Source organism: Mauremys mutica, chromosome 7, assembly GCF_020497125.1.
Source record: "Mauremys mutica isolate MM-2020 ecotype Southern chromosome 7, ASM2049712v1, whole genome shotgun sequence".
Lineage (NCBI taxonomy): Eukaryota > Metazoa > Chordata > Testudines > Geoemydidae > Mauremys > Mauremys mutica.
The window spans coordinates 113,721,433-113,746,519 of NC_059078.1; the positions used below are offsets into that span (position 1 = coordinate 113,721,433).

Genomic DNA, 25,087 nt, shown 5'->3' on the forward strand with positions numbered 1-25,087 from the left:
CAAAATATGTAATAATGTGATCATGCCGATGTTACCCTCATCTAAATTAAGGCTGTAAGCATTTTGGGGCAGGGGCAGATTCTTTGTCTACTGTGAAGTGCCTAGCGCACCTTTCTGTGCTGTAAAGCAACCAAGAAATAAAAATAATTCTCTTACAATGTTTTACATCCCCACATAAGAGCCACCCCAGCAGTTCTACAACATTAGTTATAGTTGCTGGTTGCAATATCTAGAATTAAGTCTTCAGCTCAAGTCCTGCTGAATTGGTGCAGTATACACGTTTTTGCCTCCATTTGTATGAGAATTGACAATCATTGCACTGGTTCAACTAGTCCTCCTAATTCCATCCTATGATGCAATGCTTTGTGTTTGGAAATTTCCCGAAAATCCCTTGCTCCCTGCTGTAGTACTGGCTTCTGAGATAGTTCCTTCAGGAATTTAAGAATTTACTGTTTTTAAAGACGTCTGTGCATGGATGCACTAAATTCTTCTTCTAAAAATTGCTGCTATCACCTGTTGCAAGAACAAGTGAGACAACTATTTCGTGCAGTCTCTGTCTTTGCAACCGCTTCTTTGCTTAGATTGAACACACCTTCTGACAGGTGATAGAATTATTATGGTATGATATAATGACATGACCTTTGACTCTAGCTATATTATTTTGTTTCATATACAACAAATCATATAATTTGGAACATGCATGGGCAAAGATTCCTCACTTAGCCTGGGTTCCTACAAGAAAATCTCAGTAGAATAAAGAATGGCCATACTGGGTCAGACCACTGGTCTATCTAGCCTAGTATCCCGTCTTCTGACGGTGGCCAGTGCCAGGTGCTTCAGAGGGAATGAAAGAACAGGGCAATTATTGAATGATCCGTTCCCTGCCTTCCAGTCCCAGCTTCTGGCAGAAAAACTAATTGGCAATAATTCTAGTAGGCAGTTTTGTCCATGTCTACCAGGCCCATACTTGCACACTGGCATTTTGGAGAATGCTAAATTCTCTTGCTAAAACAATTTATTCTTTTTTTATGTACTCATAATGAGAGAGGTGGGACATTTTGATATTTTAATCATGCCTTCTTATTTTCACAGTTAAACTCCACCGGTTTATACTTGCATGTTTTCAAAATACCTCTTTATACTCTCTAATGTAGAACTATACATTCAGTAAGTGATCAAGAACCAGTTTAAAGATGTATTATGAAATAAAACTGAGCATCTTGGTTTCTTGTTAGGACAACAGTCTTGTGTTTTTTCAGCTATTTTTATACTTTCCAAAGTATTTAATTGCAGAACTGACTTTTGGGGAGTGACATTTCTGCTGCTTACCCTAAACTCTCTTATTTAACTGAAAAAATTCTGGCTTAACGTAACATAAATCATTGTCAGTGTCTTCTTATTTTGGTTTAGTTTCATACATTAAGGAGCTGACTTAAACTAAAACAATGTAATCCAGCTTTAAATTGGTTTTAAGAATGTCCATACAGGAATTTGCACAAGGTTTAACTAAATTAACTTTTTAAAAAGACGTTCAGTTTAAACCACTGCAACTCTGTTTAGAACAGGCCTTAAGTGTTTAGATTATTTGTCAGGTATCTCTCTCTGAACCTGTCTGGGAAACCTCTAGCACGCCATTAATGCTATACAAATAATTAAAAATTATCGCTGTTTAAATCTCAAGATTATGGAATGTAGTATTCATAAATATAGTTCTAGCTTTAACTTCAGTGGATAGAACTCCCTGTTGTGGAATGGTTACCTGTAGTTCAACTCATACATAAAAGCTTTCACACTGTAAAATGATGGAGTGTGTGTGAAAGGATTCTAACACTCACAACTTGAGGTGATGTTAAACAATTTGCACTGTGGGTCTGATTGTACAAATTCTCTGCAGGTGATCTCACACTGAATTCATGAGAGCTTTGCTCACAAAAGGCTTCCAGGATTGGACCTTGAATGTGGTTTAGTAAGCAGAGGATTTTGTGCTATAAGACTGTCTTGGGTTCCCAATCTTAGCATAGTAAGTTAGTAGCATTGTACAAAGATTTTTGCCTCCATCAGCCAATTTCAGCTGCCTCTCCTTCAGTTTTGCTTGCTGTAATCTGCACTGGAGCTTGGGTTACTCCAAATGACAGTTTCACAAAGCAAGTTAGACTGTGTACAACTCAACTGTAGGTGGGTATCAGTGGAGTACTGGGTCCAGAGCAGACTCATCATAAAAGGTCCACTTGAACACCTATTGAAATAAATGAAAAAACATCTACTGATTTTAATGAGGGCTTGCTTGTCTCAGAGTGCAGATCAAAGCCTGAAATTGTATCTAGTAACAGGTACCAGATGTGTGAGTGGGACAGGAATTGGTGTTGCATTTATAAGGGGAGACATGGTTGGGGGTATTTGTAGCGGCTGCATAGCATGTAAACATTGTTCTAAAATACTAAGCAAGATGGTTAAGTTTTAAAGTACACCTCTACCTCGATATAACACGAATTCAGATATAACGCAGTAAAGCAGTGCTCGGGGAGGTGGAGGGGGGCTGCGCACTCCGGTGGATCAAAGCAAATTCAATATAACACGGTTTGACCTATAACATGGTAAGATTTTTTGGCTCCTGAGGACAGCGTTATATCGAGGTAAAGGCGTAGTGTCAGTTTTTGGCAATTTTTTGTTGCCTGCTGCCAGTCTGGCTTGGAACCAGCTATAGCAGACTCTGGCAAATGAGTAGGAGAAATTGAGACCTGAAGGAATACAAAAATATTAAGAATTGGTCAGGAATGTAGTTGCAAAAACAAATATATTCGAGGAACTTTACACAAGACTAGGAGCAAAGACTTGACACAAGCATGGGACAAAGGACTAAAGATATAAAGGAAGTGAGGTTCGTCAAAGATGAAACTGGTGTGGTGGTGACTGATGGTAGTTGCATAAAGATAAATGGAGAAGGTATTCTGAACAGCTTTTAAATGAAGAAAACCCAAGAGAGTAATGCAACTTTGAAATGATGAATTTAGGTGTAGTGGAGCCTATCACACCAATCTACTGTGATTGGAAAATTGTTTCCATGCCTGACTGAAGAGAACACATTTACTTTTTCTATAAAAGGGGGATATTTAAAGTTTTTAAAGGACTATGTGTCATTTAAGTTGGAGCAGGACAGATTGTAGTCTGGAAACTACCTATTACTCTCTAACACTTAAAAATTCTTAAAACATGTGGTACTTCAGTGCATAGATGGCCCACAGCACGACTACTATTCTGCAGTGCTGTAGCTGAGCAGACAAACCCTTGCCTAACTGGTGTGATTTCATAGGGATAGATACAGAAGATGGGGCCTTGTACTACATGGTAATAGTATAATTTTGTGTCAAGAGAGTGGGTGATGATTGCAATGGCACGCATGCAAAATGTCATCTACTCAGCAAGCAGAGTAGTTAGCAGCGGTTGTGTAACAGCTGCATTACAGAGCATCTGTGTATAACCAGTATGCCAGAACAATCTGGTCATTGTCACATTGAAATTTCCTAGTGGGAACACTGAACAAAAAAAGTTGTAAAACTGTGAAATATCTGAACATAATGCTTGAGCATTTGATATCTCTGGACAGGCTTTTTAGTTTTGCTGGTTTCTAGTCTTATTAAAACCTATCCTCTGTCTGTAGTGGGTTCATCACGGAGATGCTTTTACTTGACACAATTCCTTCTAGACTAGAGAATGTTCGTCCCGTGTACATGTTTTGTTGAATACTGCATTAAGGGACCAGTCCATCGTCCACTGAAGTCAATAGAAAGACTTAATGATTTCAGAGGGGTTGAATAGAGCCCTAAAAAATCAAGAGGAAATGGTGTTTATAAACTTAGAATCTTTAGCTTTCCTAATGTCCAATATTACTCCTGGTTATCAATTGGAGATTGATGAAGTGGTGTCTAGCCCACGAAAGCTTATGCCCCCGCAAAATGTGTTAGTCTCTAAGGTGCCACGAGGACTCCTCATTGTTTTTGCTAGTACAGACTAACACGGCTACCACTCTGAAATTTGAGATTTATAACTTGTACTGTAGATGGCAGTAGAATGCAAATAAAAGTTTAGTTGCAAAGTAGCTTAGACTTTGCAGAGGGCTATATTTTAATTTTGACACAGGCAGCAGTTCTGTCTAAAATGAATACTGCTATACTAATTGCAAACTAAAAAAAAGACCAATTAACTTTTCTTCTTAACATTAATGGATCACAGCCACTTCTACATCCCCATTAAAGTTACAAAACATACAAAGTACAATGTATTGCTTCTGTATTCATTGCCTCCCGTCTCCTCTGTTTCAAATTGATTGCCAGGCTCCCACTCCATACGTTCTTTGCTGGAGAAACTACAGTGTGAAGGGGTGGACGTGAAATGAATCTACAAGGCTGAATAACACTTCATTAGGTGGCACTGAAAAGTTAACAGAAACAGAATAGGAAAATATTGCTTAGTTTGAAAGAGTGTATTCTTGGATATCAATATTAGGGTGGGCTGGAGAGCAGCCCAAACCACAAACAGAAGCCAATTTTATATTTAATTAAAATATGTAATGTATGTGCCACTTGTCATCATAGATCAGAAACTTTATAAGGCAGGGACTGTCGTCCTGTTTGTGGAAAGTGCCTACATTTTGGGTACTACTAGAATTCAAATAACATTTCTTAATATTGATTTATTGGGAGGAGAGAGTTGAGCAGGGGATGGCTTCCCAGCTGCTTATACTGCCATAGGGGTTCTCACCTCTCTGGTCACCATTTATTGGAGTGAGTGGGTCTGTTGAATGGCCCTTCTCTTTCGGGTCCTCTCTGTTGCATCTGTGGAGAGACTTTGGGCAAGGATTTCTTTGTCTCATCCCCCCTTCCCTCCAGCTAATAGGCAGAGAAGGTGACTGTGTGCCCCAGTAAAAATGGAGTATGCTTACTGAACCCTTTTCCTAAGAGCCAGATTGCATGTGTGTGGTGAGTGGGCTGAGCAGAATTTCAGAAATGAGGCAGCTGAAAAATGGCTAATTTGGCATTCTTTAGGCATTAATAGAGATTTCCTTCCGGTCTGTCTAGGCAGAGGGCTTGTGGGGTTCCCCTGGCCTGGCAGCCCTGGGTTCAGTTTTCTGATGGACTTAGTCCCAAAAAGCTGAAAGAACTAAATTTAATCTCATGATTTTTAGTGGATATTTTGTTGGAAAAAATGTAATGGATGTGGCCATGAAAAAAAAAATCAACACATCTATTTCTGTTGTAGAGGCTTGACAGATGAATTTTCCCAGTGTGAGAAACAGCAAAAATTATTAATTGCACTTGTGGATGTGCCTAATTAGACTGTGACAGTGAGAGACGTGATCATTCCTGGTATTGCACTTACATAAGTTGCTCTAGTTGGGGAATTATTTGTTACGCCGGGGTAGGCAACCTATGGTACACGTGCTGAAGGCGGCACGCGAGCTGATTTTCACTGGCACTCACGCTGCCCGGGTCCTGGCCACCGGTCCAGGGGGCTCTGCATTTTAATTTAATTTTAAATGAAGTTTCTTAAGAGTTTAAAAAACCTTATTTACTTTACATACAACAATGGTTTAGTTACATATTATAGACATATAGAAAGATCTTCTAAAAACGTTAAAATGTATTACCGGCACACAAAACCTTACATTAAAGTAAATAAATGAAGACTCGGCACACCACTTCTGAAATGTTACCAACCCCTGTGTTACGCTTTCCTTTTTCAAACTAGTAGTCAAAATTTTATTAAATATGAACGTCTCATTTTGAAATCACTATCTTGCAGTTATGTTGGTCACTTACTTTTCATCATGATTCTCTACTTCTTATCAAAATGGGTTTATTTAGTAATTTTTTGGTAATGTTTTATCACGTTGCTCTAATGGCTTGCACTAGGTTTTAAATCTGTATGGAAATAGATGTGTGGTGTTCTAGCAGTTAACTGTTTCCTTGTGGTAAGTGTGCAAACATCTTTAGCCATGACCCGTCTGTTAAGCAACTAACTGTCAAACTTGGAAACACTCTATGCATCCATCTTAATTTGAATTTCCATTTAGTATCTCAGTTTAACAAAGAGCCATATAAATAAGAAGCTAAATTCTTAGAACTACCAAATAATTTATTGTTAGTGTTTGTGTGGAGTCGGACACTGATTATTAAATTATAAAATTTAGTTATGAAGAACTTTTTTTGCAAATATGGGACCGTAAAATTCTAAAGTGCAAGAAAACCATCTCAAAATAGTATGTCTAGGTAATGTTCATATGAAAAGATCATTGCTTCTATCTTTTCAGTTACAGCCATATGCATTTCTAAAAATGGTCAGAATTACTTCTAGTGCTAGGAAACCAAACCTGGCGTAGCGTAGAATTATGCTAATGAAATTTTAGCTGTTGTATGTCTTCTGCTTTCAAAGCATCTGTGCTCCATCCCTACCCCAAGCTCAGAACAAGTCTCCATACACTGCCCTAAACAGTCTTTTCAATCCATGAAAACAGGGGTTTAATCATTAAGGTCATTGAAAATCAATTAAAATTAGTGGGAGGTAGGTGTCTAAATACCTTTTGAGGAGCTCTGCCTAAGGCCTTGTCTACACTGGCAGGTTTCTGGGCAGTAAAGCAGCTTTCTGCGCTGGAACTCCCGAGGTGTACAGACTGCCAAGCCACTTAGTGCGCAGAAATAGCGCAGGTGCAGAGCTCTAAAACCAACCCGACGAGAGGCTTACGGCTTTCTGTGCTGGGGCTAGAGTGCAGCCAGTGCCAGTGTAGATGCCCTAGTTGATTACAGTGCTGTGATAGGCCTCTGGGAGGTGTTCCACAATGCATGTTCTCACCTCCCTGGTCATCGTTTGAACTCTAGTGACCTGCCCTCAGGTGACCAACTGTCATCCCCACCCTGTACATTCCTTTGCAAATTTGAAAGTCCCCTTCCTGTTTGCTTAGTGATGCATGCAGTGGTCTCAGCACATCTTTCCAGGTGGCCATGCCTGCTCCACGCACCAGGCGATCCCCCGCTTGGAGCAATGCCGAGCTGCTGGACCCCATCAGCATTTGGGGAGAGGAGGCTGTGCAGTCCCAGCTGCACTCCAGCCGTAGGAATTACGATATCTACGGAGAGATTTCACGATGCATGATAGAAAGGGGCCATGACTGGGACACATTGCAGTGTAGGGTAAAAATGAAGGAGCTGTGGAACACCTACCACAAGGTGCGGAAGGCAAACCACCGCTCCAGTGCTGTGCCCATGAGCTGCCGGTTCTACAAAGAACTGGATGCGATACTCGGTGGCGACCCCACCTGCATTGTGAAGGCCACTAGAATACTTCGTTGGCTTGCATGCCAGTCAGGAGTGGACCGAGTCAGGAGGCGGAAATCTTGGACGAAGAGAGGAAGGGGGACCCAGAGGCAGAGGATGACTTGGAGGCCAGAGATGTATGGAATGATTGGTTTTGAACATATTAGAAGTAGCGTTAGTGTCTCTTTATGAAAATACTGGCAACAATGAAATTACCTTTTTAGAAGTTAGAATTCTGGCTTGTGAAGATGAGGCAATATTTGAGGTGTGGCTAAATGACTGCTCACCTAACCACAGGAATTAATTTAATGCAAACCATTCTGAGTGAGCACTAAGAGTCAGTGTGGTAGACCCGCTTGAGAAATGTGCATCTCTCTCTCTGTCACTGCACAGGGTTCAACCACTGTTGCAGTCCATTTCTGCGGGGGGAACTGGGTGTTGTAGGCTAAGGCCTGGTCTACACTAGGGGGCGGGGTCGATGTAAGATACACAACTTCAGCTACGGGAATAGTGTAGCTGAAGTAGCCGTATCTTATTTCAACTTACCTCCCGTCCTTACGGTGCGGAATCGATGGCCGCGGCTCCCCCTGTCGACTCCGCTACTGCCACTCGCCATGGTGGAGTTCCGGAGTCGACGGGAGCGCGTTCAGGGATCGATATATCGCGTCTAGATGAGACACGATATATCGATCCCCAATAAACCGATCACTATCCACCGATCCGGTGAGTAGTTTTTGCTGGGTGTCTTGGTGGAGGTTGTTCTAATTCTAATTGGAAATAGGAATTCTGGATTAATATGTGACTTGCCCCTCTTGGACTAAGTGTTGCATCCTTTTTAGCCTTGGGAGTTTTGAGTTGAAAGTGTCGTCCATGGTGTCCTACATTTCTGTCTTCCTTTGTGTTAAAATTACTCCTTCCCTTTTACCATTTCCTGCAGGCCAGCCCTCCAGATCTGTATATTGAAAGATTTAACATAGCCCTTGGACAATATATGGGAGCATTGCAGAGCATTGTGCCTCTTTTCATATATATGGTAAGTTTAGAACATTCTTTTTTAATAGACTATGTCCATGCACATTGAGATGTTAACTGAAAGTGGAAAGAGCTAAGTGCAACTTTAATGACTTATTTTCATACAGAATTTAGTGTTCATTGTTGCTTTTGCTTTTGCTGCTGGTATCACACTTATGATCAAATCTAGAAAGATAAGAAAAGCAATGCAATTAAATTGAGAGGAGTTTGCTATTTTTCTGCCTCACCAGTGTCTTCATAGCAGAAAGACTGATTTTTTTTTCTTTTTGTATTGACAGCAAAAAATCAACTTTTGTGTAATTTTTTTTAAATGTACTGTGAGTTTGGCCAGCTCATAGGCTTGTTGTATGTTGGCCTGGTAGGCTGGGTGCATTATGGAGAAGATGATTTCTCTCTTTAGGTTGCATGAATTCTCTAGGCCTACAATGGCTTCTTGTAGTCATGTAAGCAGGGGGAACCACACAAACAAAAAAACTAAAACAACCAACCCTACCATATGGTCTCTTGGAAATATAAATAGCCATATTGATAATGGAATTCAGCGCATCAGTTGCACCAAACAAATTTGTTTACAAAGCTTACAGTTTGCAAGTATTTTTGCAGAAGTTCTAAACTCGTTGAACTGTAACTATTGGTCTTCTAGATTTTCTAAATTCCTGCCTGTGGAATTTATAAACTCTTTGATACCTATGCAGAAGCTTATAATAATTCTGTGGGAACCTGTTGGAGCTCCAAGATTTATATTTTTGTAATGAATAACTAAAAAGAAAAATAGCATGTGATCTCATTAAAGATAGTTTATGCATTGGACTTCACTCAAGAATATGAATAGAAGGAATATTTCATATCTAGATCAAGAAAACTGTTAGTTAAGATTTTCAAAAATGTCTTATACTTTTAATCTCAAGCTCTGTTTAAAAAAATGCCCTTTCCTAGATGCAAACATTTTTTTGTTAGAAGAAGGGGGAGTGCATGTACGCATGTGTTTAATTCATTTGCCACAATTTTAGCTAAGGGGTTACTCCTGTATCTTTATTAAAATCCTGCCAATTATAAAAGGATATGGGGATTCTTCAGTCTCCTCCATGTGGACCAGTGAATAGTAGAGCCAGGGAGCACGATGAGGAAGTGAGGATTCTCCAGTCCTCTCCTTGGCAGCTAGCACTGTCTATTTTGCCCAGCTTAATCTCTTGTACCAACCCCATTGTGCGCTCCCTCTCCCCCCCCAACAAAACACCCTCCCCCCCCCCAACAACCCCTACCCTAGATTCCCCAGAGATCTACTTGCTGGTGAAGGGATGAGTCAGTTTAGTCCCTTGAGATTGGATATGAAGAACTAGGCAGAGATAGCTATACCTCTTGATTTACCCGTCTTTGTTGCGATGAATTGGCTCTCCTCAGGAGCATGCAGTGCTTTCTTTCTGCGTGCTACGTAAGAATCAGTTGCATTATCTGTATATGCTTTGAGTTGTCCTTTATTAATGATTTAGAGCCCATATCTAAAATAATATGTTCTTAATGTTCAAGTACATGCTTTTATCACCAGGAGGTAGGTTTATCGTGTAAAATCCTGGTAAAAGCTCTCTTTAGCCGATTACATTTGGGCATTGCAGTAATTGTATTCTCTTATTCGGTATTATGATAACTTTTTTTTATTTAATCACAGGTTCTGATTGCTGCATAGGTTTCCCCATCCCGTCTTTTGTCTTTTTATATAGCAGTCATAACAATGTTATTTCAGCTTGGTGTTCATTTCTTGATGTGAGGGGAAACTTTTTAAATTCTGTTAGTTTCTTGATAGAGAGTTTTTGAGAGTACAGTTAACAGTGTCTGAAAATGGTGACAACAGATAAGAAACTGTAATTGTAAATCAAACGGTCAGAACTTACTGATTAGACATTATACATGATGGCTATGTAAGTAGTAAACAGGCAGATGCTAACAGAATCTGCTTTTAACTCTGTTTAATAAGAAAAATATAGATTCTTCTTCGAGTAGTGTCCTTATAGGTGCTCCACTGAAGGCGTGCTTGCATCCCTGCACTGCTAATCTGAGAACTTCTTCAATAGCAGTGTCCATTGTGCCCGCACATACACTGTCTCTCCTCATGCTGTGCCAGGAGGCTAGCCAGCATGCATGGGCTAACCCTCCTCAGTTCCTTCTCAATCGCCCCTGGCTAGAGATGGAGCCACTAGTCCATTAAGACTATCATCTTAGTTCACATACCTATAGTTACTAGTTGTTTTTCTATTTTTATTTTATCCTTAAAAAAAGAAAGAAGACTTTTTTTTCTTCTGGCCTTTTCTCCCCCATTGGGGACCCTTTCCCCCAATGGGATATGCCCAGTTCGCTGGGCTTTAAGAATTGCCTCACTTGTAAAGAGGTGATTCCAAGCGCAGATAAGCATTCTCAGTGCATTCACTGCCTCGGAGAAGGCCACGTACAACAAAACCGTTGCCTTCGCCAACAACTCTGGCCAAGATCCTGCAAAGACAGAGAACTCTGCCAGAAGATTATCTTCGTGGAGGCAGCTCTCCGACCCCAGTTTCCTAGTAGACCTGTGTCTTCCCCACAGCTTTCTACATCTAAGGGCTGTGGACCCCTCTCACAAATCATCTAAGAAGAGAGCAGGAAGCCCCCATAGTGAGCGCCGAGATAGCTGCAAGTGATCACCATCTCACTCAGTATCTTTGGCACCGAGGCCATCAAAGTCTGGCGCTCATGGAAACCGACAGCAACTGGTACTGCTGACAGACCCACGGACCCAATGGGCATGGGCACTGAGTCATCGGCACCAAAAAACAGGAGTAAGCACTGTTCTAAAAAGACGCTCTCAGCCTTCATCGATACCGCCAGTGATGGCTCGCCAGGCAGCCAAGCGACTGGTGCAGAAAAGATCTCTGTCCCCCCGGCACCACTACCACCATTGGCACGATCGGTACCAGCGGAACTCCGCCATTCAAGATACATCCACATCACAGATGCACCGGAGTCCCCTCTTCTCAGTACCGAGATCTCTGCACCCATGCTTGGTAGAGGCTCGGAAGTATCCCCACTCCCATGCCATGCCCCTCTGCTCCCTAGCGAGGGTTCAAACAGTGAGCCTGAGGAGGTGGTGTTGCAGTACTCCTCCCAAGCTCCATATGGTGCTCACTCCTAAGAGAGCCCAAGGATATACCCACGGATGGTCCCAACACCACCATCCTGGTATGGCTACCCATGGGTTCTGTGCCACCACCACCCCAATGGCCATATTGGGACGCTTGGGTGGGGCACTGCTAGCATGCCTCTTGAGCTCCAAGCCTCGGCTGAGAACCCTTGAGGCACAGTCCCTTGGCCACACTATCCAGGGCTTTGGAATTGCCTGAAGACTTAAAGGAACAGGAATCCAGTACTGAAGAGGAAGTGATACCAGAGACCATATCCTCCTTTTCTTCAGAGAAAGCTGTTATGCCTTCTCCACAATCTTTGGCAGACTACTTTTGTCCCTTCAGGAGCTGACAAAGAGGGTGGCTGACGCTCTCTAGATTCCATTGAAGGAAGTCAAGGATACCCACCGTCAACTCCTTGATACTCCATTCTTCTGCCTCCCCAAAGATCACCTTTCTGATTCAGGCCATTTTAGACCTACAGTTAGAAATTCCCTAATCGCAAACCACCTGGCTCACAATCTTCATCCTAGCCCTCTATGTCTAAGCACCACTTTTGATGGGCAGGTGGAGGCACCGTTAGACCACTCCCCCCAACTGACACAGCTGACCATTGTTCTATACCCATTTGACCACTAATTAGCAGCATTCCAGCCTAGGAATGCATAACATTGGACCAATGGGTCCTAGAGATCATTCTAACTGGGTACTCCATCCATTTTTACCTCCCCATTCCTCTCCACAACACCCTTCCCCGTCCTCCTTCAGGGACCCTTCTCACAAGAGTTTACTATGGCAGGAGATAGATCACCTCCTCCGGTTAGGAGCCATAGAACCATTACCTAACATCTAAGAGGCAAGGGGTTCTATGCTCGTTATTTTCTAATACCCAAAAGGGAGGTAGGTTTGAGACCCATACTAGACTTCAGAGCTCTCAACAAGTTTGTCAAGGCTCAAAAATTCAAGATGGTTGCTTTAGCAATGACAGGAACAGGGAGACTGGTTTTCGGCCCTAGACCTCCAGGACACCTATTTTCATATCTCAATCCTACCAGCTCACAGACTATTCCTCGGGTTCACTCTGGATCACAACCGCTACCAATACCTCCCCTTTGTGCTGTCATCAGCCCACAGAGTGTTCTCCAAGGTTATCAGTGGTGGCCGCTCATTTACATTCTCAAGGGATACCGATCTACCTCTCCTTGGACGATTGTCTCCTCAGAGCCCAATCTCTTTGAGAGGCTCTCCCTGTCACCAAAGCTACAATACACTTTACAGAACTGGGCCTACAGATCAACACCCAGAAGACAATGCTCACTCCAGTGCAAAGCCTGGAATATGTAGGGGCCGATCTTGACTCGTCACAGGCCAAAGCTCTCTTATTCCAACACAGGTTCCTATCTGTAGTCACACTCATAGGCACTGCTCAAAGCAGCCCACAAATACCAACCAGACTCTGCTTCCAACTCATAGGGTGTATGGAGAGCGGGGAGGGCAGTCATACCACATTCCAGGCTTCACATTTGATGTCTCCAAATGTGGTTCAGCTCAGTTTACAGACCAAACAAGGACAGACTGGACAAATCCCTGTTATTACCCACCAGGATCAAAAACTCGGTGGAAGGACCCAGACAATGTTTGCAAAGGGATCCCCTTCTCACAAACATCACCACCATTATTCCTCACCACCAGCGCTTCACTCATAGGGTGGGCCGCACACCTAAACGGCCTCACAATGCAAGGCAAATGGTCGCCTTCAGAGATATCCCTCCACATCAATGAGCAGAAAGCGGTCAGGAAAACCTGCACCCATTTTCTCCCGCTGGTCACAGGATCACACACAAGCCATGTTGTCTTTAAGGATCTGTATGTACTACATCAATTGGTAGGGGGACCTAGATAGCCCTCCCTATACACAACAGTGATGAGCTTATGGAATTGGTACATCTCCCACAACATTATAGTGTCTGCAGCGTACCTCTCGGATACACAGAACTTGATAGTGGACAGTCTCAGTTGCAAATTCCCACACGACCATGAGTGGGAGATACACCCGACAGTACTTCACAACCAGTTCAGGTGATGGGGGGGGGACATAGCCTACACACCTGCTCACCACTCACCTGAACAAGAAATGTCCACACTACTGCTCCAGAGCGGGGATGGGACAGCATTCCATTTCCCCTGCTGTCGATGGTCCTGCTGAAAATAAAAAGGGATGGAGCTCATGTCATTCTGATTGTGCCTAGTTGACCGAGTCAGAGCTGGTACCCTTACGTGTGTCAGCTCACGACGTGCTCACCAGTCTCTCTCCCGGCCATTCCGCACCTCTTCTCATAGAACAAAGAACAAACCTTGCATTCCAACTTAGGAATTCTCCACCTCAAGGCATGACTCCTGCTTGGTTCCAAAACCTAAAAGCTCCTGTTTAAGGGAGATACAAGAGATTATGTTACACAGTAGAATGTCCTCGACATGATGTACTTACCTGCAGAAATGGTCCAGGTTTCAGATTTGGTCTAGGTCCCAACAGATCTCCCCAGCATCCGTGGCTCTTCCACATATTCTAGATGATGGGGGAGGAATAGCTCAGTGGTTTGAGCATTGGCCTGCAAAATCCAGGGTTGTGAGTTCAATCCTTGAGGGGGCCATTTAGGGATCTGAGGCAAAAATCTGTCTGGGGATTGGTCCTGCTTTGAGCAGGGGGTTGGACTAGATGACCTCCTGAGGTCCCTTCTAACCCTGATACTCTATGATTCCATTATTATTTTTTAGCCCTAAAACAGTCCGGACTATGTCAGCTCTCTGAGGGTCCACCTAGTCTAGTGGCTATTACAGCCTTTCACCTACTTTTAGAGGGATACTCAGTGCTGTCACACCCAACTATAAAAAGCTTCCTCAAGTGTACAGTAAACCTCTTCCCCCAGCCTCGACTTCCTATCCCCACGTGGAACCTGAACCTTGCACTGAAAGGACTGACTAGGCCCCCCTTCAAACCCATGGCCACCTGTTCACTAATGTACCTGTCAGTGACAACGGCCTTCCTGGTAGCGATTACCTTGGCCAGGAAAATAGGAGAGAGCGCAGTTCTGATGGCACATCCTCCCTACACAGTCTTTTTTCCGGACAAGGTTACGCACAGACTGCACCCAAGATTCAAAGCCAAGGTAACCTCTCAGTTTCACGTGAATCAGTTGATTCACCTTCCAATTTTCTACCCCAAGCTTCACCAAGACAAAAGGGAGGCTATGCTGCATGCCCTGGATGTCAGGCCTTCTACCTGGACAGGACAAATGCCTTCAGGAAGTCCCCCTGGCCTTTCCTCTCCATGGAGGAAGGATTCAAGGGCTCAGCAATATCAAATTCACTATCCATTTTGGTCAATTTCATGGTCATAGGATTTTAAAAATAATAATTTTTATGATTTCGGCTATTTAAATCTGAAATTTCACAGTATTGTAATTGTAGGGATCCTGGCCCAAAAAAGGAGCTGGGTGGGGGGTGTCACAGAGTTGTGGAGTACTGCTATCCCTACTTCTGTGCTGCTGCTGGTGGCAGCAGTGCTGCCTTCAGAGCTGGGCAGCTGGAGAGTGGTGGCTGCTGGCTGGGATCCCAGTTCTGAAGGCAGCGCTGCCGCCAGCAGCGGCACAGAAGTAAGGGTGGTAATACTGCAACCCCCCTAAAATAACCTTGCGACCCATTCCTGCAACTCTCTTTTGGCTCAGGAGCCTCAGTTTGAGAAATGCTGGTCTCCCTCGTGAAATCTATAAAGTATGGGTAAAAGCACACAAAAGACCAGATTTCACGGTCCGTGATACTTTTTCATGGCCGTGAATTTGTTAGGGCCCCATGCATAAAATGACATAGCTTTGCTTCCTAGTTATGATTTCTTCAAATATTTGCATCATGGTCCCTGATTCTGCAATCTGATCTGTGTGGGAATGTTCTAGCACCAGGCAGAACTCCAGTGACGTCAGTGGGACTCTGCATGGACGGAAGGGTCCACTTGCATGGATCAGATTGTAGGACTGGGGCCACTCCCAGTGGCCAGTGTTTAAAAGAAGGTACTTGTAACTTAAAACGGGAACAAACTAATGCTTAGAAAGCTCCATATGTATAGTGTGAACCTAAGTTACTGTTTAGCTTTTACTTTCCTGCTTTGGATTTTCCCTGTCCTGCATCATTTTGGGTACAAAGCTTCCTTGTTCGATGACGGTCATATATCTTGCCATTCCTGAGCTGGTCCATATTCAAATTTTATTTTGTAGATTTTTTTTCTTAGATCTTGATATGTATTCCCTTCCCCCCCCACCCTAAGAAAAGAAAACGCTTATGTATCAGCACCCCCTTTTAAAATAAAGTAGTCTGATTCAGATGCAGGTAACAAGCACTTGTACTTAACTGTACACTCTTATAGTCTTTAAATACATGTAGCAAAACAGTTGGAAAATATGTTGTTCCAGAACTAACTGTTCAGCTAAGTGGTTAGTGCATTGAAAAATTTAATTACGACCATGAATTGCCTTTTCTGTATTGTCAGGTTGCAGTCAAGTAGCGTATTTTGAAAGGATTAACGATATTCATATTTAAAAAAAAAAAAAAAACCTGCAAGAAGTCAAACAACCTTTTTTCCTGAGAAATCTGTGGTACATCTTGAACGTGTTTTTGTTCCTGAGATCCTTGGCTTGTCTCAGCCTCCCCTCTCCCTTGTTTCCCCAGTACTGCCAAACAATGTATTTTGCTGTGGTTTGAATGTGTGTACTCACTGAAGTCAACAGCAAAACTCCGATTGACTCCAGTGGTGCAGAATCAGGTCCCATGACATGTATGGGAGGATTGAAAATGTAGGAAGTATGTATGCTTGATCAGCACAGTGTGTTGACCAGCATATGCTGTAAGGCTCATTTTTATGAGGTGGTAGTGGTGGATTTCTGGAGAAGGGATTGTTGCAAGACAAGGAATTCTCATTTCTTCTTTTTGCTAAAAGCTGTCATTTATGGTTTTAAGGTTGCTCCTGGTTTACTCTTTGTTTAGGTGTGCTTTTAGGCTGGGCTTTTCTAAGGATCTTAAAGGAGCTAAGCCCTTATCTTCCACTGACATTCAGTGGATTTAGAATCCTCTGAAATCCCAGCCTTTTTGCACAACTAAGCAAAGATCTAGCCAGCAGCAACCTACATCTGAACTCTTTTGGCTCCTTTGAAAATCCCAGCCTTAAATAATTATCCAGGGCACCTAGAACTTAGGTGCATCTTTTTTTAATAAATCCAAATAAAAATATGATTCGCTTTCTGGATGCTTACTAAGTGTTTACTCCACAATATGCTGTGGGACATAAACTGTGGAATTCCAGTTAAACAAACAAAACATTTCCTATTACTCCCTTAAATTGATCACTTTGGAATATGCACCTATTTTTATCTAGAATTTGATTATTCCTTTCTTACGTGGGTTTGTCCAAATTATGTCATGGCTGAGTCCCAGCAGTTGAAACCCCGTTACATCTCATGTCATGAAGTCAGTCTAAACAAATGTGTGGGCTCTTCTGGTTTTGACTGCTGAATTTCATTAGCACTGCAATTCTCCACATACCTTGATGCTCACTGGATGGAGAATATATTGCATGGATGGTAGTAAAAGCGCTTTTCTTTCACATTCCCTGGTTCACCCTAGTAGCACTAACTCAGGTTCACGTTTGACATTTTAGTTGCTGTTATCTTTTACAAAAAATCTGCCACTCTCTCCACTAAAGAGGGTTGGGGGGAGAAAACCCTCCTCCTTGCCCTTTCTGCACTGAAATATTTATCACTTACAGGATAGCTACATTTGTGAGAAACAGAAAGTGGCTATAGCATGTAAACAGCATTTCCATGTAAACAAATAGGTCATTTATACTCTGTAATATTGCCTGTATGACAGTGTACATAAAGTAATGTTTTCTGTCACAGCATCATGGAAATTAGAGATACCAAAGCCCTGTAAACCATCTAATCTTTTCCCCTTGTTGTTTCAGCAGTATTCCCTACGCCCCACTATATTCTGTGTTGCTTTTCCAGTTATAAAACTTTAGTGGGATTTCCACCACTTCCCAAAGAGTGAGAGAGCATGTTGTCTGTCTAATTTGTTTAATCTTGGCAGAGACAGACTTATTAGAATCCTTTGACTATCTCTCCCCCACTGGCCCAGTCAAATCTGTTGTTTTCTCAGGTAGGTGTCTCACCCCAAAATAGTCTCAAAAATTAGTTACTGCTGTGCTGGTTTCTGGCTGTCAGACATCAGCTGCCTGAGTTGGCATGGGAGGGGAGGCTCTGTAGTGACAAATCACTTTGACTGGCTCTAGTCAGCTGGCGAAAAAGACGGTAAATCTGACATTGCAAATACCATTAATGTAGCACTATGTGTTGCATCATTGGCTACATAAGACTATTTATCGGGGAATTTCAGGGAACAAGGAAATAAGGTCTGACAAAGAGCACACTTGTTAGAACGTGAATGCACCAGACTCTTTTACAGTTCAGCAAAGGGTACATTTGAATCTAATTTATGCATAATTTCTGCACTCTAATACCATGACTAATATTAATTCCACCAGTTTGCACTATTACGGTTTTATTCAATATCTTCATTAACGATCTGGAGGATGGTGTGGACTGCACCCTTAGCAAGTTTGCAGATGACACTAAACTGGGAGGAGTGGTTGATACACTGGAGGGTAGGGATAGGATACAGAGGGACCTAGACAAATTAGAGCATTGGGCCAAAAGAAATATGATGAGGTTCAACAAGGACAAGTGCAGAGTCCTGCACTTAGGACGGAAGAATCCCATGCACTGCTACAGACCAGGGACCGAATGGCTGGGCAGCAGTTCTGCAGAAAAGGACCTAGGGGTTACAGTGGACGAAAAGCTGAATATGAGTCAACAGTGTGCCCTTGTTGCCAAGAAGGCTAATGGCATTTTGGGTTGTATAAGTAGGGGCATTTCCAGCAGATCGAGGGATGTGATCATTCCCCTCTATTCAGCACTGGTGAGGCCTCATCTGGAGTACTGTGTCCAGTTTTGGGCCCCACACTACAAGAAGGATGTGGATAAATTGGAGAGAGTCCAGCGGAGGGCAACAAAAATGATTAGGGGGCTGGAACACATGACTTATGAGGAGAGGCTGAGGGAACTGGGATTGTTTAGCCTGCAGAAGAGAAGAATGAGGGGGGATTTGATAGCTGCTTTCAACTACCTGAAAGGGGGTTCCAAAGAGGATGGATCTAGACTATTCTCAGTGGTAGAAGATGACAGAACAAGGAGTAATGGTCTCAAGTTGCAGAGGGGGAGGTTTAGGTTGGATATTAGGAAAAACTTTTTCACTAGTAGGGTGGTGAAGAACTGGAATGGGTTACCTAGGGAGGTGGTGGAATCTCCTTCCTTAGAGGTTTTTAAGGTCAGGCTTGACAAAGCCCTGGCTGGGATGATTTAGTTGGGTTTGGTCCTGCTTTGAGCAGGGGGTTGGACTAGATGACCTCCTGAGGTCCCTTCCAACCCTGAGATTCTATGATTCTATGATTAATTAATGTATTTAGGAATGTTGTATGGGATGTGCCAAATCATCTCTCTGAAGTTATAGATTTGATAAATACCTTGATGGTACTAAACCACCTTGACTGTAACAGACATTACTGGAACTATTTAATAACACTGCATCATTTTTCAAAACTAATTGTGACACCTACTAAAATTATAAAAATAATGGGATCAGATTAAAATTATAACACCTTTTTATGAAGTATAAAAAAAGTAGTGACCTCTTATCATTGCTAATCTAATTAAAAAGAATGAAAATGCCAATAATTATAGAGAAATTCTGAGTGTTTTCCTTAGGAAAACTGTAGAACATAATTTATGGTCCAAATCAAATGCAGTGTCTTCGTGTAGTAAGAGGACCAGAAAAATGCCACCATGGCTGAACAGCAGAGTAAAAGAGGCATTTAGAGGCAAAAAGCATCCTTTAAAAATTGGAAGTCGGATCCTACTGAGGCAAATAGAAAGGAGCATAATCTCTGGCAAGTCAAGTGTAAAGTATAAGAAGGGAAGCCAAGAAAGAATTTTGAAGAACAATTAGCTAAGGACACCAAAACTAACAGCCCTTGGTTTTTTAAATACATCAGAAGCAGGAAGAGTCAGTAGGGTGATTGGATGATGGAAGAGCTAAAGGAGCATTCAAGGAAGAGAAGGCCATTGCGGAGAAGCTAAATTAATTCTTTGCATACGTCTTCACTGCAGAGGATGTGAGGAAGATTCACACACCCAACCATTTTTAGGTAACAAATTTGAGGAACAGTCACAGATTGAGGCATCAGTAGAGGAGGTTTTGGAACAAATTGATAAATTAAACAGTAGTAAATCACTAGGACCAGGTAGTGTTCACCCGGTGTTCTGAAGGAACTCAAATATGAATTGCAGAGCAACTAACTGTGGTGTGTGTAACCTATTGCTTAAATCAGCTTCTGTACCAGATGACTGGATGGTAGGTAATGTATTGTCAATTTTTAAAAAAAGGCTCAAGAGGAGATCCTGGCAATTACAGGCCAATAAGCCTAACTTCAGTTTCAGGCAAGTTGGTTGAAACTATAGTTAAGAACAGAATTATCAGACATGTAGATCAGTGGTTTTCAAACTTTTCAGTTGTGAACCCCTAAACATTTTCAAATGGAGGTGTGGACCCCTTTGGAAATTCAACCTGTGGTCCACAGACTTCTACCATAGGTATCTTGGACTGAAAACTGACTGAACAGAATTCAGCTATAAACATTTCATGTGCTCAGCACAGCATTTGACATGACATGCCAAAGGGCACTAAACTGTGGGCTTTTATGATAACATCTACAGGTCAAAACCCACAAGTGTTGTTATGGGTATTCACATACTTTTGATCAGAAGAACAGAATGCCTTTTCTGGGATCTGAAACTTGATTTTCATAGTCACATTTTGCAGATCCCTTAGACATAGTCTGTGGACTCCAACTTGAAAACCACTGACATAGATGAACACAGTATGTTGGGGAAGAGTCAACATGGCTTTTGTAAAGGGAAATCTTGCCTTACCAATCTGTTGGTATTCTCTGAGGGAGTCAATAAGCATGTGGACAAGGCTGATCCAGTAAATACAGTGTACTTGGCCTTTCAGAAAGCCTGTGACAAATTCCCTAACCAAAGGCTCTTCAGTAAACCAAGCAGTCATGGGAAAAGAAGGAAGGTCTTCGGATAGATGAGTAACTTCCTAAAAGATAGGGGAAACACTGGGATCTGTGGTATTCAACATAGTCATAAATGATCTCGAAATGGAGGTGAACAGTGAGGTGGTAAAGTTTGCCAATGACACAGAATTAATCAGATAGTTAAGTCCAAAGCTGACTGAAGAATTACAAAGGGATCTCACTAAGTGTAGTGAATGGATGACAAAATGCCAGATGAAATTCAGTGTTGATAATTGCAAAGTAACGCACATTGGAAAACATAATCCTAACTATACATACAAAAGGAAGGGATCTAAATTAGATGTTACTATTCAATAAAGAGATGTTGGAGTCATCATGAATAGTTCTCTGAAAACATCTGCTCAGTGTGCAGCAGCAGTCAAAGCTACCAATGTTAGAAACCATTTGGAAGGGGACAGATAATAAGACAGAAAATATCATAATGCCAATATATAAATCCATGGCATGGCCACACCGTAAACTGTGAGCAGTTCTGATTGCTCTGTCTCAAAAAAGGTATTACAATTTGGAGAAGGGCAACAGAAATGGGGGAGGGAGAGCTCAGTGGTTTGAGCATTGGCCTGCTAAACCCAGGGTTGTGAGTTCAATCCTTGAGGGGGCCACTTAAGATCTGGGGCAAAATCAGCACTTGGTCCTGCTAGTGAGGCAGGGGGCTGGACTTGATGACTTTTCAAGGTCCCTTCCAGTTCTATGCAATAGGTATATCTCCATATACTATATTAGAAATGATTAGGTAGATGGAACTGTTACCCCCCCCTGCACATTCCTCCTCACTGCCCCCCACTTTTTACCTGCTCTATATAAACAAAACCATATGACTCATCCATTGATGCACAACTTGAGTGCATCTTTACTTGCATCTTTCCTCCAATTTTTTTGAAATCTTTCAAGGTAAAAATTATGCCTCTATATCTAATGGCAAAAGGGAAGAGAGAGGCTTTTTCTCTTCATCTTGCAGTGAGTCAAGGGCAGCAGTGCTGCTCTTGTCCAGGCCTCTTTCCTCACGATATCCCCGGCTACTGCTGCTGGAGCAGGAGGGCAAGACACCTCACCCCTTGCCCCACTTCCCGCCCCACCTCTCCTAATTCCCTGACTCTGGGTTCGGTGTAAATACAACTCTTATCCCATCCCTTTCTGCCTCTTGCTCGGTGGCTAGGCCTTCATTAGGAGGAGAGGTGTGTTCTTATCACGTTGCCTAACTCATGGTAAAATCCTAATGAAGTAAAAACAGGTTGTGGTTTTAATGTGTGTTAACAGCTCAAAACACTAGATCCCAGGTGTTGATCTTGACCTGTAAACTGCCTTGTCATCACTAGGATTTTACCTTTTGCTAGTTACATATTAACACCCTTTCCCCCCAATTTCTGTGGGCGGTAGCCATGACACAGGGGACGTGGTCAGAGTTGAAGGGGAAAGCTACTAAATTCAAAAATATTGCTCCCAGTAGAATTCAAACCTCTCTCCTCCCCCTTGCATCAGTGACTAGACTTGTTTCACCTTGTGTTAATTCATTGCCATGTAACTCCAGGTACGTACTACATTTCTAAAGGCTGGTGTGGATGTTCCCTTGCATTTGTTTCAGGTTATAAATGTTTGTTGCCTTTATCAAAATCAATTGGATTTAGTCATTTTTGCAAACTTTGCCAGCATTGTTTGAGCAAGGAACCAAGGTGCTTTAAAACACGTAATTATATGGTAAATTAAATCAAAACAAACACTTTAATGTTTCAGTTTTTTTCCTAAATTCATTTCAAATTTAGCACTGCTGTTAACATAAATTACTAAACAAAATTGGTGTTTCTGAAATATGATAGTGCAAAAGAAATCTGTGTCTGGTCTATTTAATGTATTGCAGATTATGATTAGAGAATGGCAAGTGTATTCTGCTGTAGTATTTCACATTTCCTTTCATCCCTGGTTCTACTGGGAAGAACATTATGGCTTCTGTTTTGGCATGTACTGTACTGAATGTTCTTACACTGTCTTCTATGGTTGGTTTAAACTCCTAGTTATCTGCAGTGAGATTTATTCCTGGGAATAGGGTGTGTTGATTGGTGCTCATTGACTGCCTCTTTGACAGCAAAGCAAAAATATTGTAAAGTTAAGTGTAAATAGTGGTTGTGCAGTGGTTGTTTTCTCTTGGAATAGTTTACAAAAAAGACTAAACTAAAAACAAATCTGCAGGACTTTTCCAATCAGATTATAATTTCAAAGTCAGTCAATTTTGCTCATAAACTATTTGACAATCTTTAATGAAGACTTGTATAATCCTCATGAAACTACCAGTGCTGGGACAAAATCTGTTAACATTCCCTTGCCATGAAGCTGATGAAAAACACTTCAGATGTTTTTTACATATGCGCACACCCTTCCCCCCCCCCAACACACACACCTCACTCCCATCCTTCAGAAACAAGTAGGTGAGTAGAATTTTTCAGATAATAAATCACATCTTAAACATTTTGATGCCTTTGATAAACACATCATTGCTATAAACATGATATCCACACCTATTTTGGTATTGTAGTCTGTTCAAAACTATCATTAAAATAAAATGCAAACACGAATATGCTTAACTTTAAGATGTCTCATTGGCTTCAGTGGTACTACTCATGTGCTTAACTTTAAGCATGTTGCATGTTTGTAGAATCAGGGCTGTTTTGTGTAATATGAAACAATAGCATTATTACAATTTTTAAATTTGAACTCCCTTCGGTGGTAAAATATATTTGCTTAGTCTGCTATTGTAAAGTCAAATATAAAAACCTCTGTCTGTATTGTTTTCCAGAATAAATTTTACATAGAAACCAAGCTTAACAGAGACTTAAAAGATGACCTTATAAAGCTGTTTACGGAACATGTTGCAGAAAAGCACATTTACAGCCTAATGCGTAAGTAAATTTATTGGACTTTACTTAAAATGGGGGGCAGTCAGATTCTGTCACAATTCTGGAAAATTATAATATTTTCAAGTGTAGGTTTTAGGAGAAAAAGCAGAATAGGTAGGAACAAAATGGCAAAGAACTAGAGGATTTAAATATAGATTCCAAGAACAGTACTTAAAACAAGATTTAAAGATAGGGGAAAGGGTGCCATACTGTTGGGGGGGAGGGGGGAGTTGGTTTCCCAGTAAAAATGCAATGTAATAAGGTTGGTTATTTATAAAGCTATAAATTTAGTAATGTTTTAGGAGGAAGAATGAGGCATATTAATGGCAAAACAACAATTACGCTTTCACAAACATTATTTTGTGTAGATGTCGCTGTTGTCCAAGTACTTCATATCAAAGATGTCCACCTTACGATTACGAGGACATAATATTTTATTGTCCAACTGCCTATGGTCTTTTCTAGTTTCAATATCAAAATGCTAAGTAAAATGTGACTGGTGTGGTTGGAGGAATCAGGTGCGCAGATGTGAAACATGGTTCTCATCTTGCTGTACACCCTATCTCCCTTCCCACCCCACCAATTAAGAAAAAGTTGGGGGATGGACAAAGTAGTGGCTAGTGTAACCTTCATTTTTATTTAAAGTTAATTTTAGTGATGTTATATTACACCATTGAGGTGTAATGGTGGCTACAAGTTTAACAGAGTTATTTAGGTTTGTTTTAGATCTAGAACTCATAGGAACACATGAAACCATAGGCAAATAACACATAATCACAAGAACAAGGCCCACTATCTTTTATCCATTTTTATTAAAGTTACCGACAGTTATGTCAGCATATACAGTTCCTAGATATTTCCAAGTTTCAGACTAGCAGCCGTGTTAGTCTGTATTCGCAAAAAGAACAGGAGTACTTGTGGCACCGTAGAGACTAACAAATTTATTTCAGCATAAGCTTTTGTGGGCTACAGCTCACTTCTTTGGATGCATAGAATGGAACACACAGAGAGAAGATATTTATACATACAAAGAACATCATTGGTTATAACTACAGAAATACTCACATCCTCCTAGATATTGTTAGGGTCTGGTGGGTCTCTCATAAATTGATCATCAGTAGAGGGATGGTTCCTGCTAGAATTTTCCCATAGAGAAGCTCAATTTTCTCACTCTGGACACCACATTTTTACAATGTGATTCTGCTTATACCAACATTCTGCACATGTACATGAAAGTGTCAACTCTCCTTTTTTCTTATTGGTCTAATGTACCCTATGAACTTAAGGGACCCCGATTTCTATAGGTTGTGTAGGTTTCTCTTTATTCTCATTAGCATTGATGCACAACGTGTATCCTGTGATTAAGACACATGTTGGAGGCAGATGTGCCACTGCAGCTTTTTTGTGATTTAAATTAAACCTCCGGCTAATTTTTCACAGTGTTAT

At 41.6% G+C, this 25,087-nt stretch overlaps 1 protein-coding gene and 1 long non-coding RNA gene across 3 annotated transcripts in view; one reads left to right on the forward strand and one right to left on the reverse strand.

Moving 5' to 3' along the window:
• The window catches only part of CACUL1 (CDK2 associated cullin domain 1), a 73,013-nt gene that overhangs the window by 20,633 nt on the left and 27,293 nt on the right, over positions 1-25,087 (forward strand). For both annotated transcript variants that reach the window (XM_045025904.1, XM_045025905.1), the window contains exons 4-5: positions 8,245-8,340; positions 23,542-23,644. In XM_045025904.1, coding sequence (XP_044881839.1) covers positions 8,245-8,340; positions 23,542-23,644 — 199 coding nt within the window. The remainder of the gene's footprint in view (positions 1-8,244; positions 8,341-23,541; positions 23,645-25,087) is intronic.
• Positions 1-25,087, reverse strand: part of LOC123375181 — a 33,931-nt gene that overhangs the window by 7,997 nt on the left and 847 nt on the right. Inside the window, exon 2 of the long non-coding RNA XR_006581331.1 lies at positions 13,612-13,912. This is a non-coding gene — a long non-coding RNA (uncharacterized LOC123375181). The remainder of the gene's footprint in view (positions 1-13,611; positions 13,913-25,087) is intronic.